General features: G+C 42.7%; 1 protein-coding gene across 5 annotated transcripts in view; it reads right to left on the reverse strand.

Annotated features, from left to right (window-relative positions):
* The window catches only part of Osbpl1a (oxysterol binding protein like 1A), a 187,322-nt gene that overhangs the window by 94,588 nt on the left and 75,129 nt on the right, over nucleotides 1-17,605 (reverse strand). For 3 of the 5 annotated variants that reach the window (XM_036204247.1, XM_036204246.1, XM_036204248.1), the window contains one exon: nucleotides 16,526-16,632. In XM_036204247.1, the coding sequence (XP_036060140.1) occupies nucleotides 16,526-16,632 (107 nt within the window). Of the gene's footprint in view, nucleotides 1-7,869; nucleotides 8,480-16,525; nucleotides 16,633-17,605 lie in introns of those variants that run through there. The other 2 variants (XM_036204250.1, XM_036204251.1) reach the window with 2 other exon arrangements.

The following is a 17,605-nucleotide window of genomic DNA, read 5'->3' on the forward strand; positions in this document are numbered from 1 at the left end:
TCCACTGGGTTGTACAAACAGGAAGGAGTCCCGGAGTCCTGGGTGGGCACTTGGAGACTAGTCAGAGGCTGACAAAGGGAAAGGGAGAGGACAGAGACCCAGGAGGACTGTCTCAGCTGAGCAACAGTAAAAGCTCTGAGTTAAGAACTCAGCAAGGAGACAAGAAGAAAAGAGAGCCCAGGGAGGGCGCCAGGGTCCCCTAAATGGTCTTGCTCCCTCCCCACTAGCAGAGAGGAGGTGAACTGAGAAGCACCACACTCTGCACTCACCCCTGTACAGCTGTTCTGTCTCTAAAGATGCCTTTTAATAAAGTGTCCTTTCTCACAGAAGAGAATACAGACATCTGCAAGTCTAACCCAGCAGTATCACTGACAGAGCTAGGAGATGCTTGGCACAGGGAAAAGGAATTTTCTAGCTATTTCCAATAGCTGAAACTTTCACACCAGAGAAAAGACACTTTTCCATGACACTGCACAGCTAACCTGGAAGGGAATAAAACTTCAGCCTGATGGGAAGTTTAACCTTCTGTCACTTCTGATCCTCGTACAACGAACAAGTGGCTTAAAGGGACCACTGAGCACGAGCAGGGGTTATGGGCCATGCTGTTTCCTCTGATACATTCTCTCCACCCACAGCACTGTGGAGCTGCCATTACACCGTGCGGAAACCTGAGCACAGCCAGGCTACAGGATGCTGTATCCATCTGCATCTGTGTGACTCGAGCTGCCAGCTCTTAGCCACTGGATACACACCTATCTGATCATCAACACAAGTGTTTACACACTGCTGTGGTGGCTGTCTGGCTGCCAGAGCTGTGGGAAGAATGCCTGCAAACAAGAAAAAGTGATGACATCTAGGATTCCTTTAGAATTTTATGATTACATTTTCTAAAGTTTCAATCTTAAATTTTTTCCTTTCTTTACAGTTTCTAGGAACTCTGTATTTATAACTATGGCTAAAGATCAAAACCTAATTTCAATAAAAACATTCTGAGTTTTCTTTTCAAATCAAGTCTATAATGTTTTTGACTTAAGAAATATCTAGTTTCCTTAAGCCTTAGGTACCCTCTTGAACCACCATTTTTCATTTCATATTTTATACCTCTAATAACCCTCTATATGACAAAATTCTGTTCAATGAAGTAATGACCCTTTGAAATATGAGAGCAAATCAGTATTTGGTATCTACAATACAGAAAGATAACATAAACAAATAAAATGCATCTAAGCCATTTAAGAATGTTATTTGAATCAGTCAAATAGAAAAGGGCAGATACTAGATGGAAACAAGCATTGGGGCTGAGATGTCTCAGTGGATAAGGTGCTTCCCATAAAAACACACAAGTCTGGATTCCTGGCACCTATGCAAGAAATCGGGCAAATCAATAACCCCGGGGCTGGCAGGCAGAGGCAAGATGATTTCCCAGGCCTTGCTGGCCATCTAAGTCCAGTTAGAGTTCATCTCTCAAGAAGTAAGGTAGAGAACGGAGGAAGAAATAAGTACCAGCTCTGGCTCCCCATGCACAGACACTGGTGCACATACTCACACATGCATGCACAAACACAGACCCATGCACTAAGGTGTACCCTCCTACCACATAGCAAATGATGAACACTTTCGGAAACAATGTAAAATTAATGCTTTGCAAAGCAAGTATGAGCCAATGTTGGGAAAGGATAGCCTGACAATCTGGAGGATAATATCTGCATAGAAAATGTTAGTAATTCTACTTATATTTTTTTCCTCATACCTCACACTCTTAGGATTACTACTTAAAAAAATCAACAAAACAAAATATATTTGATATTGATAAGGATATAGAGAAATTAGAGCCTTTGGCAATGTAGACATAGGTACACTTGCTGTGGAAAGCAGTATGGCTGTGCCTCCAAGAGCCATAAGTAGAAGTGCTATACGATCCATTTCTAGGTATGCGCTAAACTACCACAGTGACAACCCAGACCTAGGAGTACTGGCATAGCCATGTTCACAGCAGCATTCCTTACCACAGCCCAAGGGAGATGCACCCAAGGGCTCATAGAGAAGAAGTCACACATGAAGAGTGGGACATCATGTGCTTCAGATACAGGAATCCTGACCCATGTTATAACATGGATGGACATCGAGAATGTTATGGTAGATGAATCCAGCCAAATAGAAAAGGACAAATACTATAACTTCTAAGTGACTCCTCTTGTATGAGGTACAAAAGAGTCAACATCGTAAGGATGGAGAACAGGATGACAGTTTCCCAGAACTCGGGAGAGTAGGGGGCAGGTTGTTACTTCACGGACTGAGTTTCCATCTTACAGGGTGGATGAAATAGCTGTGTAGTAATGCACACATTTAGCAACACTGACTGACAAACTCAATAGAGTTATGATGGAAAGTCTTATCTGTATTTAATACCCTAAAATTATTTCTCCAAATATTGGACTAAAATATAGTTGAACTGATTCACACAAAAAATTTAAAACTTCCCATTATAATATATGCTGTTTATTTAATTGGGGTCCTTGAAATTATCTACAACAAAATAAAAACAAATGCAAATCAAATGCATAAAACTGCTAATCCTACTTACAGGAAAATGCCTAAATATAATTACTAGCCACAAAAGTATAGGGCACAAGCACATTCAAGTAACTGGTAAGATGACACTGCAATGCAGAGACTACCAGACAGGGAAATCCTGAACATAAGCAGAATTTCTGGTAAGGTATGGGATAGGACCCATATGTGACAGGCCTATGGAGATGCTATGGACAAGCCATACATGTCTCCCAATTCTCTGAAAAACAAAACAGAAAGAGAAATACAATCAATTATGAACTTTGTCTATAAGGAGAGAAAAAAAAAAACAGTTCTTCAGGGAAAACAAACTCCCTCTTTGCCCTTAGCTCCAATTTCTCACCCAGTATAGGGAAATATGAGTACTACAGATCAAAGACATTATGTCAATGAAGCCTGTTTCTCAAAAAATGCCACCAAAGAAACTGAGGTGTACATCCAACTTACAGCTTGGTGAGTGCCATCTTTATGAGGATCAAGTAAACACAGCCTAGGCCAAAGCACTGACAGTCTGGTTTAATATCAGGACAATAATAAGCCATCTAGGAAAATGGACATGTTCTGTTTTCTTCTAAATTACAATTTATCCCAAGCAGAATTTCTGCTTGTCCTTTCCTGTTGTGAACCTAGAATACAGGTGTTCTGTGCAAAGTCTAAAGCCACTTCCATCGTCTCGGCCATTTCTTTTATTTCTAACCTTGTTGTGCCTTTGCCAAGCTGAGAAGCTAGCTTACACGAAGACCACAGCAACACCGATAAAGGTGGACCGTGCTGCCCCGTGGGCGAACTTACCTAACTATAGCTGTGTTGGTTACGCTGTGGTTGTTTGGCACTCAAATCTGGAGGCAGCATTCTGGATTTAGCTCTAAGTTTCATGTCCTCCCACTACATAAACTAAACAAGCCTTTCCCTAGGCCCTAGGCCCTTCCTCTGTGAAATAAGAGTAGATCTGTTACTTACAAATTGTTCCATGGAGCTGCTTCAGCTAATGAGAGGGCATTCTTACTTTTATCTGCCCCATGTACTCACATCCATGCCTACTAAAACCCATAAAAACTAGTAAAACAGATGTTGTACAAGATTGATATATACCTTTCAACTTTCAGCAAGAACACAAAGAAAAAGAAAAATTGATGAGAAATATACTCATATCATCCTTATCACATGCAAAATGAACGAGTTCTACTCACAGAGTATCATTTCTAATTCAGCTGTTTAGAATCCAGAATAACAACACAATTTCAATCATAGAAACAATCTTGAAAGTAGAAGCTGATTGCTCAAAAGTACAGCTCAGAAAAGCCCAGTATCCTCACATAGCAAATGGCAACTCAGTAAAGAAGAGCAGGCTTCCCCATAGGAACCACATAGCATGTCTGCAGTCAGAAGACCGAGTGCTCCTTCCCAGGCCTCTCCCATGTCTCAGCCACTGAGACAACAACCCTGCGCTCCTGCCATTCCCTCCACCACCCACTGCTCCCATCATGGTGTCTCTCATCTAATGCACCATGCTGGCACCATGCCATCCTGTGACATATTCCTATTTTAACAGATTTTTCCTAAGAATAGAGCGCATGATGACTATCTAAATATAAAACTAGTCTACTTTCATCTCATTTCAGTTTTAATACAACTTGTGACAGAAAGGGGCTGAGTTAGGAAGAAATCACATATTACACAGGAAAAAGGTGAGCCTTGCTATAAAGCTTGCCCAGAGCCAAAGCCAAGCTCTCCTTGCTTCCTGAACTTGTGCCTCAGGATCCCACACAGCAGGCACTTACCTTCTGTCTAGGCTCTCCCTATGTAGTCAATGATGCTGAACCCTTGAGCATGGAAGAAAATTAGATGCATGCCATCCTGGGATATGGTGAGCAGATGGTTTTTAAAGAAGTATAACAAGGCAAGGAGGGGAGAGGGTAAAAGAAGGAGACAAGGAAATGACTAGGATGGAAAATAAAGTGTGCGGAAGTGAGTCACAAGGTGAGGAAACATGGAGGGAAGTGTAGAGCAGTAGACAAGAACAGGGAGGGAGGTGAGGGGAAAGGTGTCTTAAACATTAGGAGAGCAGTGCCTATCCTTCTTCATAGTTTAGTATCTGCAGCCTGTCAAAGCAATCTTTAACATGCAACAGTAGAGTTCATAAAATTAAGCAAAGGCTAAAGCTAGCAAGACAAATGTTGAACAAAGTATCCACACTCCAGAGGACAAAGCGTAACAAATGTACAGAAGGTGAGAGAAAGTGTAAACTTTAATTAAAATAATAAGATGCCATAGATGCCACAGCTAAAGGCAGCTCTTTGGAAATACAGGCAAGCACAGCTTTAACAAAACTTATTTGAGGGGGTGTAGATTAATTTGAAGAGGGAAAAATGCCTTCAGAAATATATTTTTAAAGCGGGGGGGGGGGTATTTAGAGCTCTAAAAATTTTTAAAAGATAATAAAAGGAGTACTAAGAACCCCTTCATGACAATAAATTCCAAAATTTCAATGGAAAGGGGATGTGCCTAGAAATACATAACTTGCCAAAACTAACCCAAAAAGAAATAGAAAACCAAAGTGGTCCTATAATTTTTAATATATTTAAACAGCAGTTCACAAAATTTGCAAAGATGGTTTTAGAAAATTTCTACTAAACTTCAAAGATCACTTCAACTTTACACAAGTTTTAGGAACAACAGAAGAGTGAATACCACCAAACTGATTTGATGAGATCAGAATAACCTCACAGAAAAACCTGACAGACAGAAAAAGAAATTATAAACCATCCTCATTTATAAAAAGAAGCCAAATTCCAAAATTTAGCATTTTTTCTGATTTGAAAAAAATATAAGAATGAAATGTGAATGAAGATCATTAATATGGTAAGTGGTATTTATAAACTATTTTTGAGTGAATTTGCGTAAGTTCCATTTTTTTTTTTTTTTTTAAATCATAGAAGACTGTGAATTCACCATCTCAGCATCTATTCCTGAAAGCCCTGGCCAGGAAATAAAGAACAAGAAAAAAGATTGCAAACACGAGGACTGAAAGAACAGAGCAGAACTGTCATCAGTCTTTGCACAGAACCCAGAGACAATCACATCTATGATGTAATTTCTACTCCCTCGCTCTCCTCCCATCAATTCCTCTCCTCCCATCAACTCCACTGCCTCTTCCCAAGGGTGAGTGCACACTGCAGTTCTTACCTGCACTTCCCAGCATGCCTAGCCCCCTGGCCTCACCAGGAGCTCTCCTGCACTTCTGACTGATATTTCTTGGTGTTCCTGCTATCTCCTTTTCTTATACTTGTCTTCCACATGCCAATATTCATTCCTGTGATTTTGAACTTTTCCAAGTTTTTTGTCTATGTGGTATTAACTCGCTTTTGGAGCTACACACACAAAGGGTGTTTAGGTGATTCATAGCAGCTTTTCTAGGACAAGTAAGGGTGTATCCCCATGCCAGGCACTAACTAGTCTTCCCACATTCCCATTCCCTACCTATCCAGTAATCAGGAAGCTAGGAGTCAGCGTGACTCCGCCTTCCCCTTCATTCCTCACATTCAATCTAGCTCCAATAATTGGTAAATCTATCTCTCTGCTCTGGAACTTCCTTAAGTCAAACTCGATTCAGTCCTATTATCTCTCTTGAATCCCTGTACCTGGTTGTCCTGATTTCGGGCCTGTCCTCTAATCCTTCCCCTAAAGAGCAAATCTAATCAAATCTCTGCCTTGATTCAAATCTTTCGGGGACATCACTGCTCAGCCTAGGTTTAAAACTCCTTAAACACATTCCACTAAGTCCTTAGAAAAAGGCCTTGTCCTCCCCCTGCTCTGCTAACACTCAGCCCTGGCTGCTTTTGACTTGTTGCTTATGTAAAAATCTTCAGTCTCAGGCTCCTGCAGGACTCTCTTCAGAGTACCTAGATGATAGGCACAAGCCCTATACTATTAAGAACTCGTGTGTGTGTGTGTGTGTGTGTGTGTGTGTGTGTGTGTGTGTGTGTGTGTGTGTATACACACATATATGTATGTATATACATATATATACACATATTACTTTAAATGTGCTTTTATAAACTAGTATTATGTGAGTAATGCATTTCATTTTATTATGGGATAATTGAGTTATTTTCCCCCATATTGTAGAGTGTAGAAAGACAGAGTGAAAAGACTATGTGGGTTATTTTTACCACCAGTGAAATTCTTGAAAATTAACCTATAAAAAGCTCCTAAAGAGGACTAGAATCCAGCAACTATATTGATAAGGATCCGAATTCCTTTAAAACTCCAGTCATGGCAAAAGTAACACAGAGACGTCAGCCCACATAGCTGCTTGGTCCTTATATTCAGATTAAACACTTAACAGACCAAATTTGAACCACCTTGCCAAATCATCGGTTTCAGTGCTAATCAAACATTACACGAGAAGCTTCATTCTGTGGAATGGAAAGTTCGTCTACCCTACACAGTCCACCAACATGGATTGCAAACATTTTTCTCTTTCACACTGCTTTCTGCCCAGCAATGCTTGCCTTCAAAACCAAATGCCTTCCTTGAACCTAATTAAAATGAAGAAACTTTTAATAGCTTCCATAACTCTGAAGAGCTGTGCTCAGCTTTACCTTTCTCTCCGGACAGTCTCCCTTTAAACAGAACAATCCAGCCCAATAGAAAACCAGATCCTCTGAATGCTAGGAGTGAGGTGCTGGCCAGCCTAACCTACAAAGACAGTGCATTAGTAATGAGAAACCCTTAACCAAAACCTTGGGGGAAAAAAAGCCCCCAGAGACACACACACTTTCTCAATCCTCACATATACTTCCCTGCCAGCTCCCGGAATTTCAGTGATTTCTGAAACTCCGGTAGTTAAGTTCATGTCAATGTCAACCAGAGAAGAGACGAGAGAGAAAAAAAAAATCACTAACTTGGAAGGTTATTTAGGACAATTGTCTTTTACTGCCTTACTCCTCCCAACTCCAGCTTGCTTGACCTAATACTAATATTTAAATGAAGCAACAGCCAAGGTCTGTTCCCTGGGGGCTCTTCTAGGAACACAAGGCACAGACATCGGGCAGAATGCTGCCCCCGCCCCGGAAGAAAAGGGGACACTGTGTCTCTTGGCTACATCACCCCTCCCCATGCAGTCACAGCTCCAATGGGCTCCACACAAACCTGTCCAACTATTCTTGGATCAACTCACATCCCTGGATCACATCTGTCTGCTCCCCCTCTTCCTCGCCCGCTGTCCCGGCCAACCCAGCCCCCATCCACCAGAGCTGCCAGGGAAGGGCTGAGCAAGCACACAAACCCACCCACCTGGGCTGGGTCTTGAAGACCCAGGCTGGTGCGCTGCACCCCAGCTCCAAGGCAAGCTTCAGCACAGATGTTTTCGGCCTGCTCTCCTCCCCTCCAGCCGATCTGATCAGTGAGGCGCGACCCAGGGCAGTACCGCAAGGTCTCCCTAAGTCACCTCTGCGGCCCGCCCCTGGTCAGGCAGCAGCGCCCGCCTTCCCGGCGGCTGTTGAGGTAGGGCAGAGGCGCGGCCCGTGGCCCAGGACTCGGTCGCTTGGCCACAGAGGTCGGCTCTGCCCCTCGCCCTGGCCGCTGGGCTCAGTCTCAGACCCGCCCTCCAGGGCTCACCCGCCCGCAGAGTCCCAGCCAGTGGAGCAGAGCCGAGCGAGCGGGCGGGCGGCGTGGCCTGCAGCCTGCAGCGGGCGGTTCCCTTCTTCGTGGCTGTGGTCTCGGTCCCTCCTCCCCAGCGTGGCGGCTCCAGGAAGCTCAGGTAGGGACTGCCGCCGGGGAGAGCCTGCCCGCAGCCTCCAAGCCGCTGAGATTCTCCAAGGAGAAGTAAAGGAACTGCTCCTAGCGTGCAGCTTGAGCAGCGCACATAGGCTCCTGCAAGGTCCTAGAGTGGCCTTGTGCTCAAGCCCTCTCCTTGACAACTTTTAAACGGCCAGCACGCTGCTAAAAGCTGAGGAAACTCAGGAAGGCAAAAGGGAATGCTCTTCTTGCAGTCTTGGTTTCTGCAGAAGGGCAGAATGAGCTGGAGCTGAGCAAAGAGCCCAACACTATGCCCTGCTGCCCGATACCCCTTAGAGATGGCTTTGAAGGGCAGACAAGGATGGCAGGGGCAGGCAATGCCCCAGACAAATACACACTTCTGACACGCTAATGAGATTTCTGGGTAACTATGAGGCTCCAGCGGAGAAACAAAAAGAAACTACTTTCTAAAATGTACACACCTGTCCTCCACTTCAGAGAATACTGAGCTGGGCAGCTATAAACAAAGTTGTTTTTATTTAACAAGTCACAGAGTAGTACCTCGTGTTCCTTTAGATTGGTGGCCAGTCTATTTGCAAGGCACACAGGGCTCACTCAGAAAACTTGGAATCCATGTCTGGAAAGTGTCAGAGTGTCTTTGAAAATTCTAGACTGATATCTAAGCACTCTTGTACTTAGAAAAGCCGCACTTGGCAGTGAAGGGGAGGCCCTGGCTACAGAATCTTCCCCTTTGGGCCCAAAGACCTGAAAAAAGAATTCAGCTTACAGAAGAGGTCCTCAACACCGCAGGGAAACAACAAAAGTTACTTTGTCTTAGAAGGCAGCTTACAAGGCTCCTGGAATGGGGGAGGGGCACTGTACTGATCACATGAACCTGCCTTCCCTTATCTCAGTTTTCAGATCTGGAAGTAGAATTCCCAAACAGGTATTAATTTGCTTGAGGCTGAAGCAGCAGAGTTCAGATATAGTCTGATGACCCCAAAGCCATCCTCCTCCTTCCGTACAGTTATTGTGTGATCACTCAGCTATCTATCGACCACGCAACCATGGCACACCCCATGCCACAGGTCTAAGGAAGAGCACTAGTGTGATGTGTTACAACCAGTGCAATGTGGCAGCAAGAAATCCTGGGGCAGGTGGGGCACCTAACCTGGTCTGGAAGGTAGAGACTGAAATCAGGAAGTGGTAGTCATCCCTAGTGCTATCCTGGGAACCTTACCAGATCTGCCATGGAGAATGTCCACTGGGATGGAGAAAGGGGGAAGGGAAATGGGGATGTGAGACTGACAGAATTTAATCAAAACGGGATGACGAGGAAGGGTCAACTAGGGACAGTTCCTACGGTGACAACGGTAACTCAGTGGTAATTCTGAGTTGGATAGAGAATTCAGTTTTAAACAAACTGGTCTTGAAATACCTCTTATAGAAACACACCAAGTGTTCAAAAGCCAGCTGGCATACTGATTCAGAGCACAGGAAATGTCTAAGGTAGAAATCTAAATAGCTGTGTATTTCTAAGTGAAAGGAGTGGTTATTCCAATCACCCAGGAAGGATGCTATAGAAAGACCACCCACATAACTACTAATATTTAAGGCATGCACAGGCAGGAGAAGTAATAATACCTCAGAAGGTAAATAAGCCAGGGACAGAGAAGTCATAAAGGACAAGGAAGCCGAAAAAGAGACTACCATGGAGGCCACAGAATATTCAAAAAAGCAGTAAGTAGCAAAATGTCAAATCCTTCAGAAAGCAAGCAAGATAATTTACAAGTGTCCTCTCAGCAGGCTTAGTGCACACAATCTGTAATCCCAGCACTAGGGAGTTAGGGGCCAGAGGATCAAGAGTTCAAGGTTATCCTTGGCTACACAGTAAGTTTACATGAGCGCCTGTCTGCAACAGCGACGACTTAGTATCTCATTTAACAAGGAAACACTAAGTACCATGTCAGCGGAAGCACCTGGAAGAAGTGCCTCATTTTCAGGAGTGGACTGGAAAGGGATGCAGAGACAATTCTCTATGAATAAGAGAAGGAAGAAAGGAAGGCACATGTGCCCACACACGCTTCGGGGAGGGGATGGTATGGGCTCATGGAATGTGCCCTGACTTCCTAGTGGAGAGGGGCGGAGCTGGAGGACCTGTCCTCAACATCAGTAGACAAGAGAAGAGGGGCACAAAAGGAAGAAGCGCTGATGGAAAGCACGAACAGGAAGTTAGATGAACACCATCAGAGGTCATGCCCTGGAAGAGTGGCAACCCACACAATCACATGATTTCTCTTCAAAGGGATCAGTGTCCTATGCAGAGGAGCAGCACAGACTGGACACCTTTCAGATGGTCCAGTCTGATATCTGGATCTTTCCATTACACCATCATCACCTGCCATACCTCTGGGTCACTTCTCCTCAGCAGCAGGAGGCTTAACATGAAAGTATGCAATGCTTATAAGTGAGCTTCTAGCAACTTCAGACAGGCAGGTTCCTGACTTGGAAAAACTGGTTTGACTAAGCACACAGGAACATAATACCAAAACAAGGATGGCTCCCATGTCTCACTGTACCACTTCCAGGACCTTGTGAGAATCCATAGAAAAAAATACTTTATAAAAACAAATTGCTAGCTTTTTTTTTTTTTTTTTTTCATTTTTTGAGACAGGGTTTCTCTGTGTAGTTTTGGTGCCTGTCCCAGATCTCACTCTGTAGATCAAGCTGGCCTTGAACTCACAGAGATCTGCCTGGCTCTGCCTCTCAAGTGCTGGGATTAAAGGCGTGCGCCACCACTGCCCAGCAAATTTCTAGCTTTTTGAGAAAGTCTCAGACCAAGTTAGAGGGAGAAAACAAACACCACCACAGCATCACTATTTCCATGTGTTCTTGTAGCTTTCCATTTTAAAGATCAACAAACAGGTTAGGGGAACACCTCAGTGTACTTGCCTTGCATGCTCCAAGAGAAACTGAGTTGGAGCCCCAGAACCCAAGTAGAAAAGCTGGGCATGATGGCTCATACTTGTAATCCTAGTGGGCACAAGAGACAGGTAGATCTCTGGGGCTTGCCAGCCAGCCTAGCCTACTTGGCAAATTCCAGGCCAATGACAGCCTTGTTCAAAACACAAGGTGGTTGGTGTCAGAGGAACGACAGTCAAAGCTCTCCTCAGGCTTCCCAACCTCCCACCCCCACCTGCCCCCCTCCCCCAGCACAACAAGCACACACAAGTGCATGTGCACACACATACACACCAAAATGTTCAGCTTATTTGGGAATATTATCAGTTTCTCAAACAGTTTTTATTTTATTTTATTTATTTGTTTGTTTGTTTATTAGGTTTTTTTTTCTTTTCTTTTTTTTTTTTTCTCTTGAGACAGGGTTTCTCTGTAGCTTTGGATACTGTCCTAGAACTCACTCTGTAGCCCAGGCTGGCCTCGAACTCACAGAGCTCCACCTGCCTCTGCCTCCCAAGTGCTGGGATTAAAGGTGTACGCCACCACAGCCCAGCTCAGTTTTTGTTTTTTATTTTTGTTTTTTGTTTTTTATTTTTGTTTTAATAAATAAAACTGTCTGTAATAATACTTCCTTTATCTACAGGTCATAATGAAAACTCTATCCATGTAGCTCACATGAGCATTCCCCAAAAAGCAAAATCAGGCACAAATTAAAGAAACAGAAGACATAAGACTCAAGCCAAAGGTCCACAAACACTGAAACTGCCTTAGTTCCCATATCAACCCAGCCTCCTCAATCAAGAGTGTGATTTTACCAAGTCTGGTACTCTGCTTTTCTCATGAATAAACAGTATTAGACCAAGTAAATCAAAAGGGGTCAGTATTCCACTGCTAAATGCAAGCACATAGATATTATAAAATCCAAGGAGCACATAACAATTTAAAGGCATGATTAGACTGCTTTCTTTCGCACAATCCCATGAATATTTTCTTAAAAGTATCTCTGTATCAAGGCAAAGAGCAAAGGCTGACATTCAAAGAGACAATCTCATGACACCTGAAAATATAACTGTTTTAAATTTTTACGTTCTAAAATCAGTGTGTGGGCTGGGAGTGTGGCAGAATGTAGAATGCTTGCCTAGCATGCACAAGAACCCTGGTTCCACCTCTAGCACTGCAAAAAACAACAATCAAAGCAAGGGAACATCTTTTAAAATAACTGCCAAGTAAATAGACTAGACTAAGAACAGGTTTGTGTTGCTAAGGGCTCAGCAGCTCACAGTCATCCCAGTGTGTTCTGAAGCAAGTACAAAACAGGTGTTTGGCCATGAGGATCTCCTTTAGTCTACAAAACGATCACGTGTTTTCATCTGGCCACCACATTTACAAGGAGGATGTATTAAAAAACAAGATTAAGCAGCTGAGCTAGGAATGAGACACAAGTCTGCGTGTCTTCAAAACTTACGATTGCTCTTCTAATAAAAGCTTCAGATAGTAGAAATGCAATTTATAAAGACATTACAGAACATAATCATGCCACTCTGATCTCGATTAGGCTACTCCATCCCTATGCTGAGATTCTACTGAATTTGAAAGACAAACTTCAAGTCTGGCGTAGTGGTTCCTGCCTGTAATCCCAGCACTCTGGAAGCATTGAGCGTTCAAGGTCAGCTATGGCTGTGTACTGAAAACTTGTCTTAGATGATGATAACAAGGATGATGATGATGATGATAAAGAAGTAAAAACTTCATAGACACTACTATCATTCACTTTTCATTTCTCCCAAAGAAATCAATGCATTTTACTGAGAGATGGGCTTTCACAATATTTCTGAATTAGTTATCTTATAGGCACACTGAAGTCTGGAACATTAAATACCAGCTGAGCAGTGAGCAGCTGGCCGTGTCGTGTGTTATGTCCCCGTGTACCTGTGCACCTGGAGGCAGCTGATCCTGCATTACTCAGACATTTCACTTTACAGGAGCCCACCACATATCTGGCTTAAGCCTGAGAGTGAAGCGAGGCCCGCTAACTTTCAGCCAAGGGCTCCAGACCCTCCCTCCCTGTGTCTCCTTGACATCAGCCATCAAAGCGCGGGGACTCTGTCACACACTGCTACTTACATGCAAGTGATGAGAATGGGAACAGATTCATCCCAAGAGTAGGGAAATCATTTTTTTTTTCTTTTCTTGGGGGGTTGGTAAACAGTTTCACTATGCTGCCTAGAATGTTCTCAAACTCAGCACATGGTCCAGGCTATCTCTGAACTCATGGTGATTCTCCTGCCTTAGCCCAAGTGCTGAGATTCAGGTGTATGCTACTCTTCACTCAGCATTCAAACAGACTTTCCTTAGATAGTACTGACTTTTCTCAAAGCAAGACAAAAGAAATACCCAGAGAGGCAGTGTCCCAGTATGTGATGTAATCTTACAATTATAACTGTAGGTTTTTATTTACAGCTCAGTGCTCTCCAGGCACCAGGCATTCTGCTTACACTACTGCATTTAATCTTCCTGGCAAACTTTAGAGTCTGAAAGAATTTAATAGTCTTACTACCAAAGGTGAATACTTTTGTCTATCTAGATTGATTTTCAGTGGGAGATGGGTTATATACTGTTTTATTAAGCAGGTGGTTTAAAAATTAAAACACACATGTTTTTCCAGAAATTATACACACACCAACCTAACTATTTTTCAGCCTTAAAAATTGTACTTCCCTAGAACAAACAGGATCCAGACATTCATTAGGTACCACATGAGAAATGAGAAACTTGGTTTACACCACACTAAATACTGTATGAGGTCAGTACTATAATTTGTGGATTCCAAAGTTATGATCCCAGTTCAGATCTACTTAGAACACTGTATCATCCCTCATTTAAACAAACTAGTATAGAAATCTGTAAGCCACCACAAACAGAAATGCTGAGAAGCTATGTTTTTAGAAAAATTGACATTTAATCATTAAAAGGCATAATGGTGTGAGGGTTGAGGACAGCAGGCTTGGCGTGTTTGCTGTAGGTTGTAAAAAAACAGAATCTTGTGGTCTGTGCCTTGCCCTGGGTGACTCCATTTTATGCAACAGCATGTGCCCCATTTTGGGTGAAAGTGCCGATGCAGAAGGACTTTATCTGGTTTGTGCAGGTAAACAACTACCATCTGTGCAGCACAGACCATGGCACAGACCAACAGCTTGTTCATGCCACGAAAAACATTACCTACAACCTTAGCAAAGGAAAATGCAGACATGGGAGCATGCCAAAGCTGAATCAGAAGACCAGGTCCAAGGACACACCACAGCAGACAAACGAAGGCTGAAACCACCCGACATGCAGGAGAAGGAAGCCGTACACGGGAAAGTGGCACATGCCTGACATGAAACCATCAGGAACATAGTATTCACCTGCAGTGGACTTGAATCAGCTCTGCCTGAACAGGCTCTGCCCATCTCTATCGAATAAGCTTTGTGACCGTATTCCCAACTCCCTGCCTTGGTCTCTGTCTCTATCCCAGCTCTCTAGTCCTGCCCTCCTAGACCCTCTGTAGCCTTCGGACTTTTCCTCTCCATTCAGCACCCTGTATCTCCTTACATGAAGTACATGTATCATTTTTTTTTCCCGAGACAGGGTTCTCTGTGTAGTTTTGGTGCCTGTCCTGGATCTCGTTCTATAGACCAGGCTGGTCTTGAACTCACAGAGATCCACCTGGATCTGCCTCCTGAGTGCTGGGATAAAAGGCGTGCGTCACTGCCGCCCAGCCACATGTATGATCTTTAGACTTACGGTTAGAATAAAAGAATCTGTGACTGCCAATAACAGTCTATCATGCAAAATCAGAAGTTAGTGGTAAATTACAATCAAGGAAATTGACTTAGCTTATAAATGCACTTTTATTAGAGGTTATAAAGTATTTTTTAATTGTTTTAAATTATATATATATATATATATATATATATATATATATATATGGAATTAGAGGGGAGATGTACACTTGAGTGCAGTGCCCAGAGTCTGGAAGAAGGCTTTGGATCTCCTGGAGCTAGAGTTACAGGCAGTGTGAGCCAAGCAATCTAGGTTTTTGGGAACCTAACTCGGGTCCTTTATAAGAGCGGCAAGTGCTCCTAACAACTGAACTCTCTCTTCAGCCTTGGGAACACTGTTGTTCAATAAACTGGAAAGAGAAACACATCTATGTCTATAGCAAAGCACATATACACCACTAGTACACAGCAGTGTGGTACACAGTAGTGTGGAGGTCGAGGCAGGAGGATCATGAATTTGAGGCCAACCAGGGCTACAATGCAAAAGCCTGTCTGAAAAAGAGACTAATGATAACAAAATACTTAATGCACAGTTAAGGTTTCCTGTGGCTGTGACGTAATTCTTTTAAAGACTGTTTTCAATGAATTCATACTAATGTTTTCTTTTTCCTACATCAGAATATCATATATGAGATTTGTAACACATACAAAGGTAGAATTTTTAAACTTGTATATGAATTTGTCAGGCTTCTGCTTTACCCAGGGGAGAACAAAATGTCCAATCTCTGCATAAAAAAGAAAAAAAAAAAAAAAAACATAAAACCAGCTGTATTGCTTCCGATTTTATCAAACCCAATTTCTGACCAAAAATGCAAATAAATTATAACAAAAAGAAATTCGGTATCTTAATTCAGAAAATAAAGGTCAAACATCTATCTATAGACAATAAAATGAAAGTAGAAATTTAAAAAACAGACAAGAAAAACACCAGTTCAGACAACCAAAAAGACATTTTACAACATTTTAATCCCTAGAAAAAGAATACTGAATGGACATGCAGTGTTCTTACTCAAATTTGGAAATCCAATGGCATACTGTTGAACAGGAAGGCAGTTGAGGCAAGGTCATCGTGGAGTCCAGTTCAGAGAGGCAATCTAACAATAGCCTGTGTTCTAGATGTCAGGCACTCTGCAACCCTCCCACCCCTCACTGAAGTGTCGCAACCACCGGGGTAAATCAATGTTACACATGTTTATTAAGTATGGCTACATCAATACATCCCAAAGATGTAAACAGACAGAGGGGATTTCACAATCACCCTATCTGATCAAGAATGAGTAAGTTCTGAATTTGATGAAAAATGAAGCTTTCATTTCCTTTGATAATACTAATTTTATACTACTTTTAAATAGCTTGAACACAGTGGCTTATTAGATATTTGGCATGTGACACCCAAACAGATGCTTTTAAAAATTCAGTTCTGAGGGACCTACCCCTTCTTGTTTAGTGAAGAGGTTGAGGCAGTCACTCAACGCCACACAAGTCTCTCTGGAAGCTTCGGAGACAACTTCGGCTTTCTGCAGAAATGACGGCAGCATGTCTACAAACAAACACAGTGGGAACACACAGCGAGTGAGATGTGAAGGAATGCTGAAGGAAACCCAAAGCAGTCTCTATCCACTAACTGCGTGTGTCCTCCCTGCTGTGCAAACAGGGACATCGGTGTGTCCTTCCCGATGCTGCCATGGCATGCATCAGTCAGGACAGAGAAGGACAAGGCCGCGGACCAGCGTGCCACCCCAGAAGGACAGCTAAGTCCTTACAAAGCCCACAGGGATGGACAGTCTTGTGATGCTTAAGGAAAGCAGCCAACAGGGCAGGAAGTGCTGCTTCTAAACACTGTGTTTCCTTTCATGACAGACAGCCTCTGCTGGGTAAGTAATTTTATTCAAAAGCAAAGTGCTAAAAAGAGACAAAAATAATCTGTGGTTGACATGGAGGCTAACATATCTGAAGGCGGCATTAATTCAACTTCCTCTAGCTCTTATTTGGAAAAGTGTTTGGCATAAATAGATATTTGTACTTTCAAAACTGTATCCCCTTTAGAAGCCCACTGCCTGTCTGTATGCTTGAGCTGGGGACAAAGAAGAAAATGACAGTACCAGACCTGACTGTCAGGCAGGACAGTGCTTAACCATTTACCCACCAAAAAAAAAAAAAAAAAAACAAGAACAAGTATAATGCAGGTGAAAGAAAGCTGAAAAACAGACATTTACCATTTGCAGTGAGTAAAATGCTGTGAGTAGCCTGCCCAGACTCATTCGAGATAAATGCTTGGCTTTCTGTTAATTGCACACTACAATCATTTAAATTTATTCTTTCAACTAAATAAAATTCTTAGTATCTAAGAAACTTTTCATTAAAATAAAACTGAAAAAGAAAACCCTGCAGCCTTCTTTGTATTTCAAATAATCTTGATGTATTTAAAAAAATCTTAAGACCAAAGACAAGGCCAATTAAGCCAAAGAGAAACGTAGCAAACGTCAGGCCATCAAGCAGCAGGTCCCACTACG

Source organism: Onychomys torridus, chromosome 13, assembly GCF_903995425.1.
Source record: "Onychomys torridus chromosome 13, mOncTor1.1, whole genome shotgun sequence".
NCBI lineage: Eukaryota > Metazoa > Chordata > Mammalia > Rodentia > Cricetidae > Onychomys > Onychomys torridus.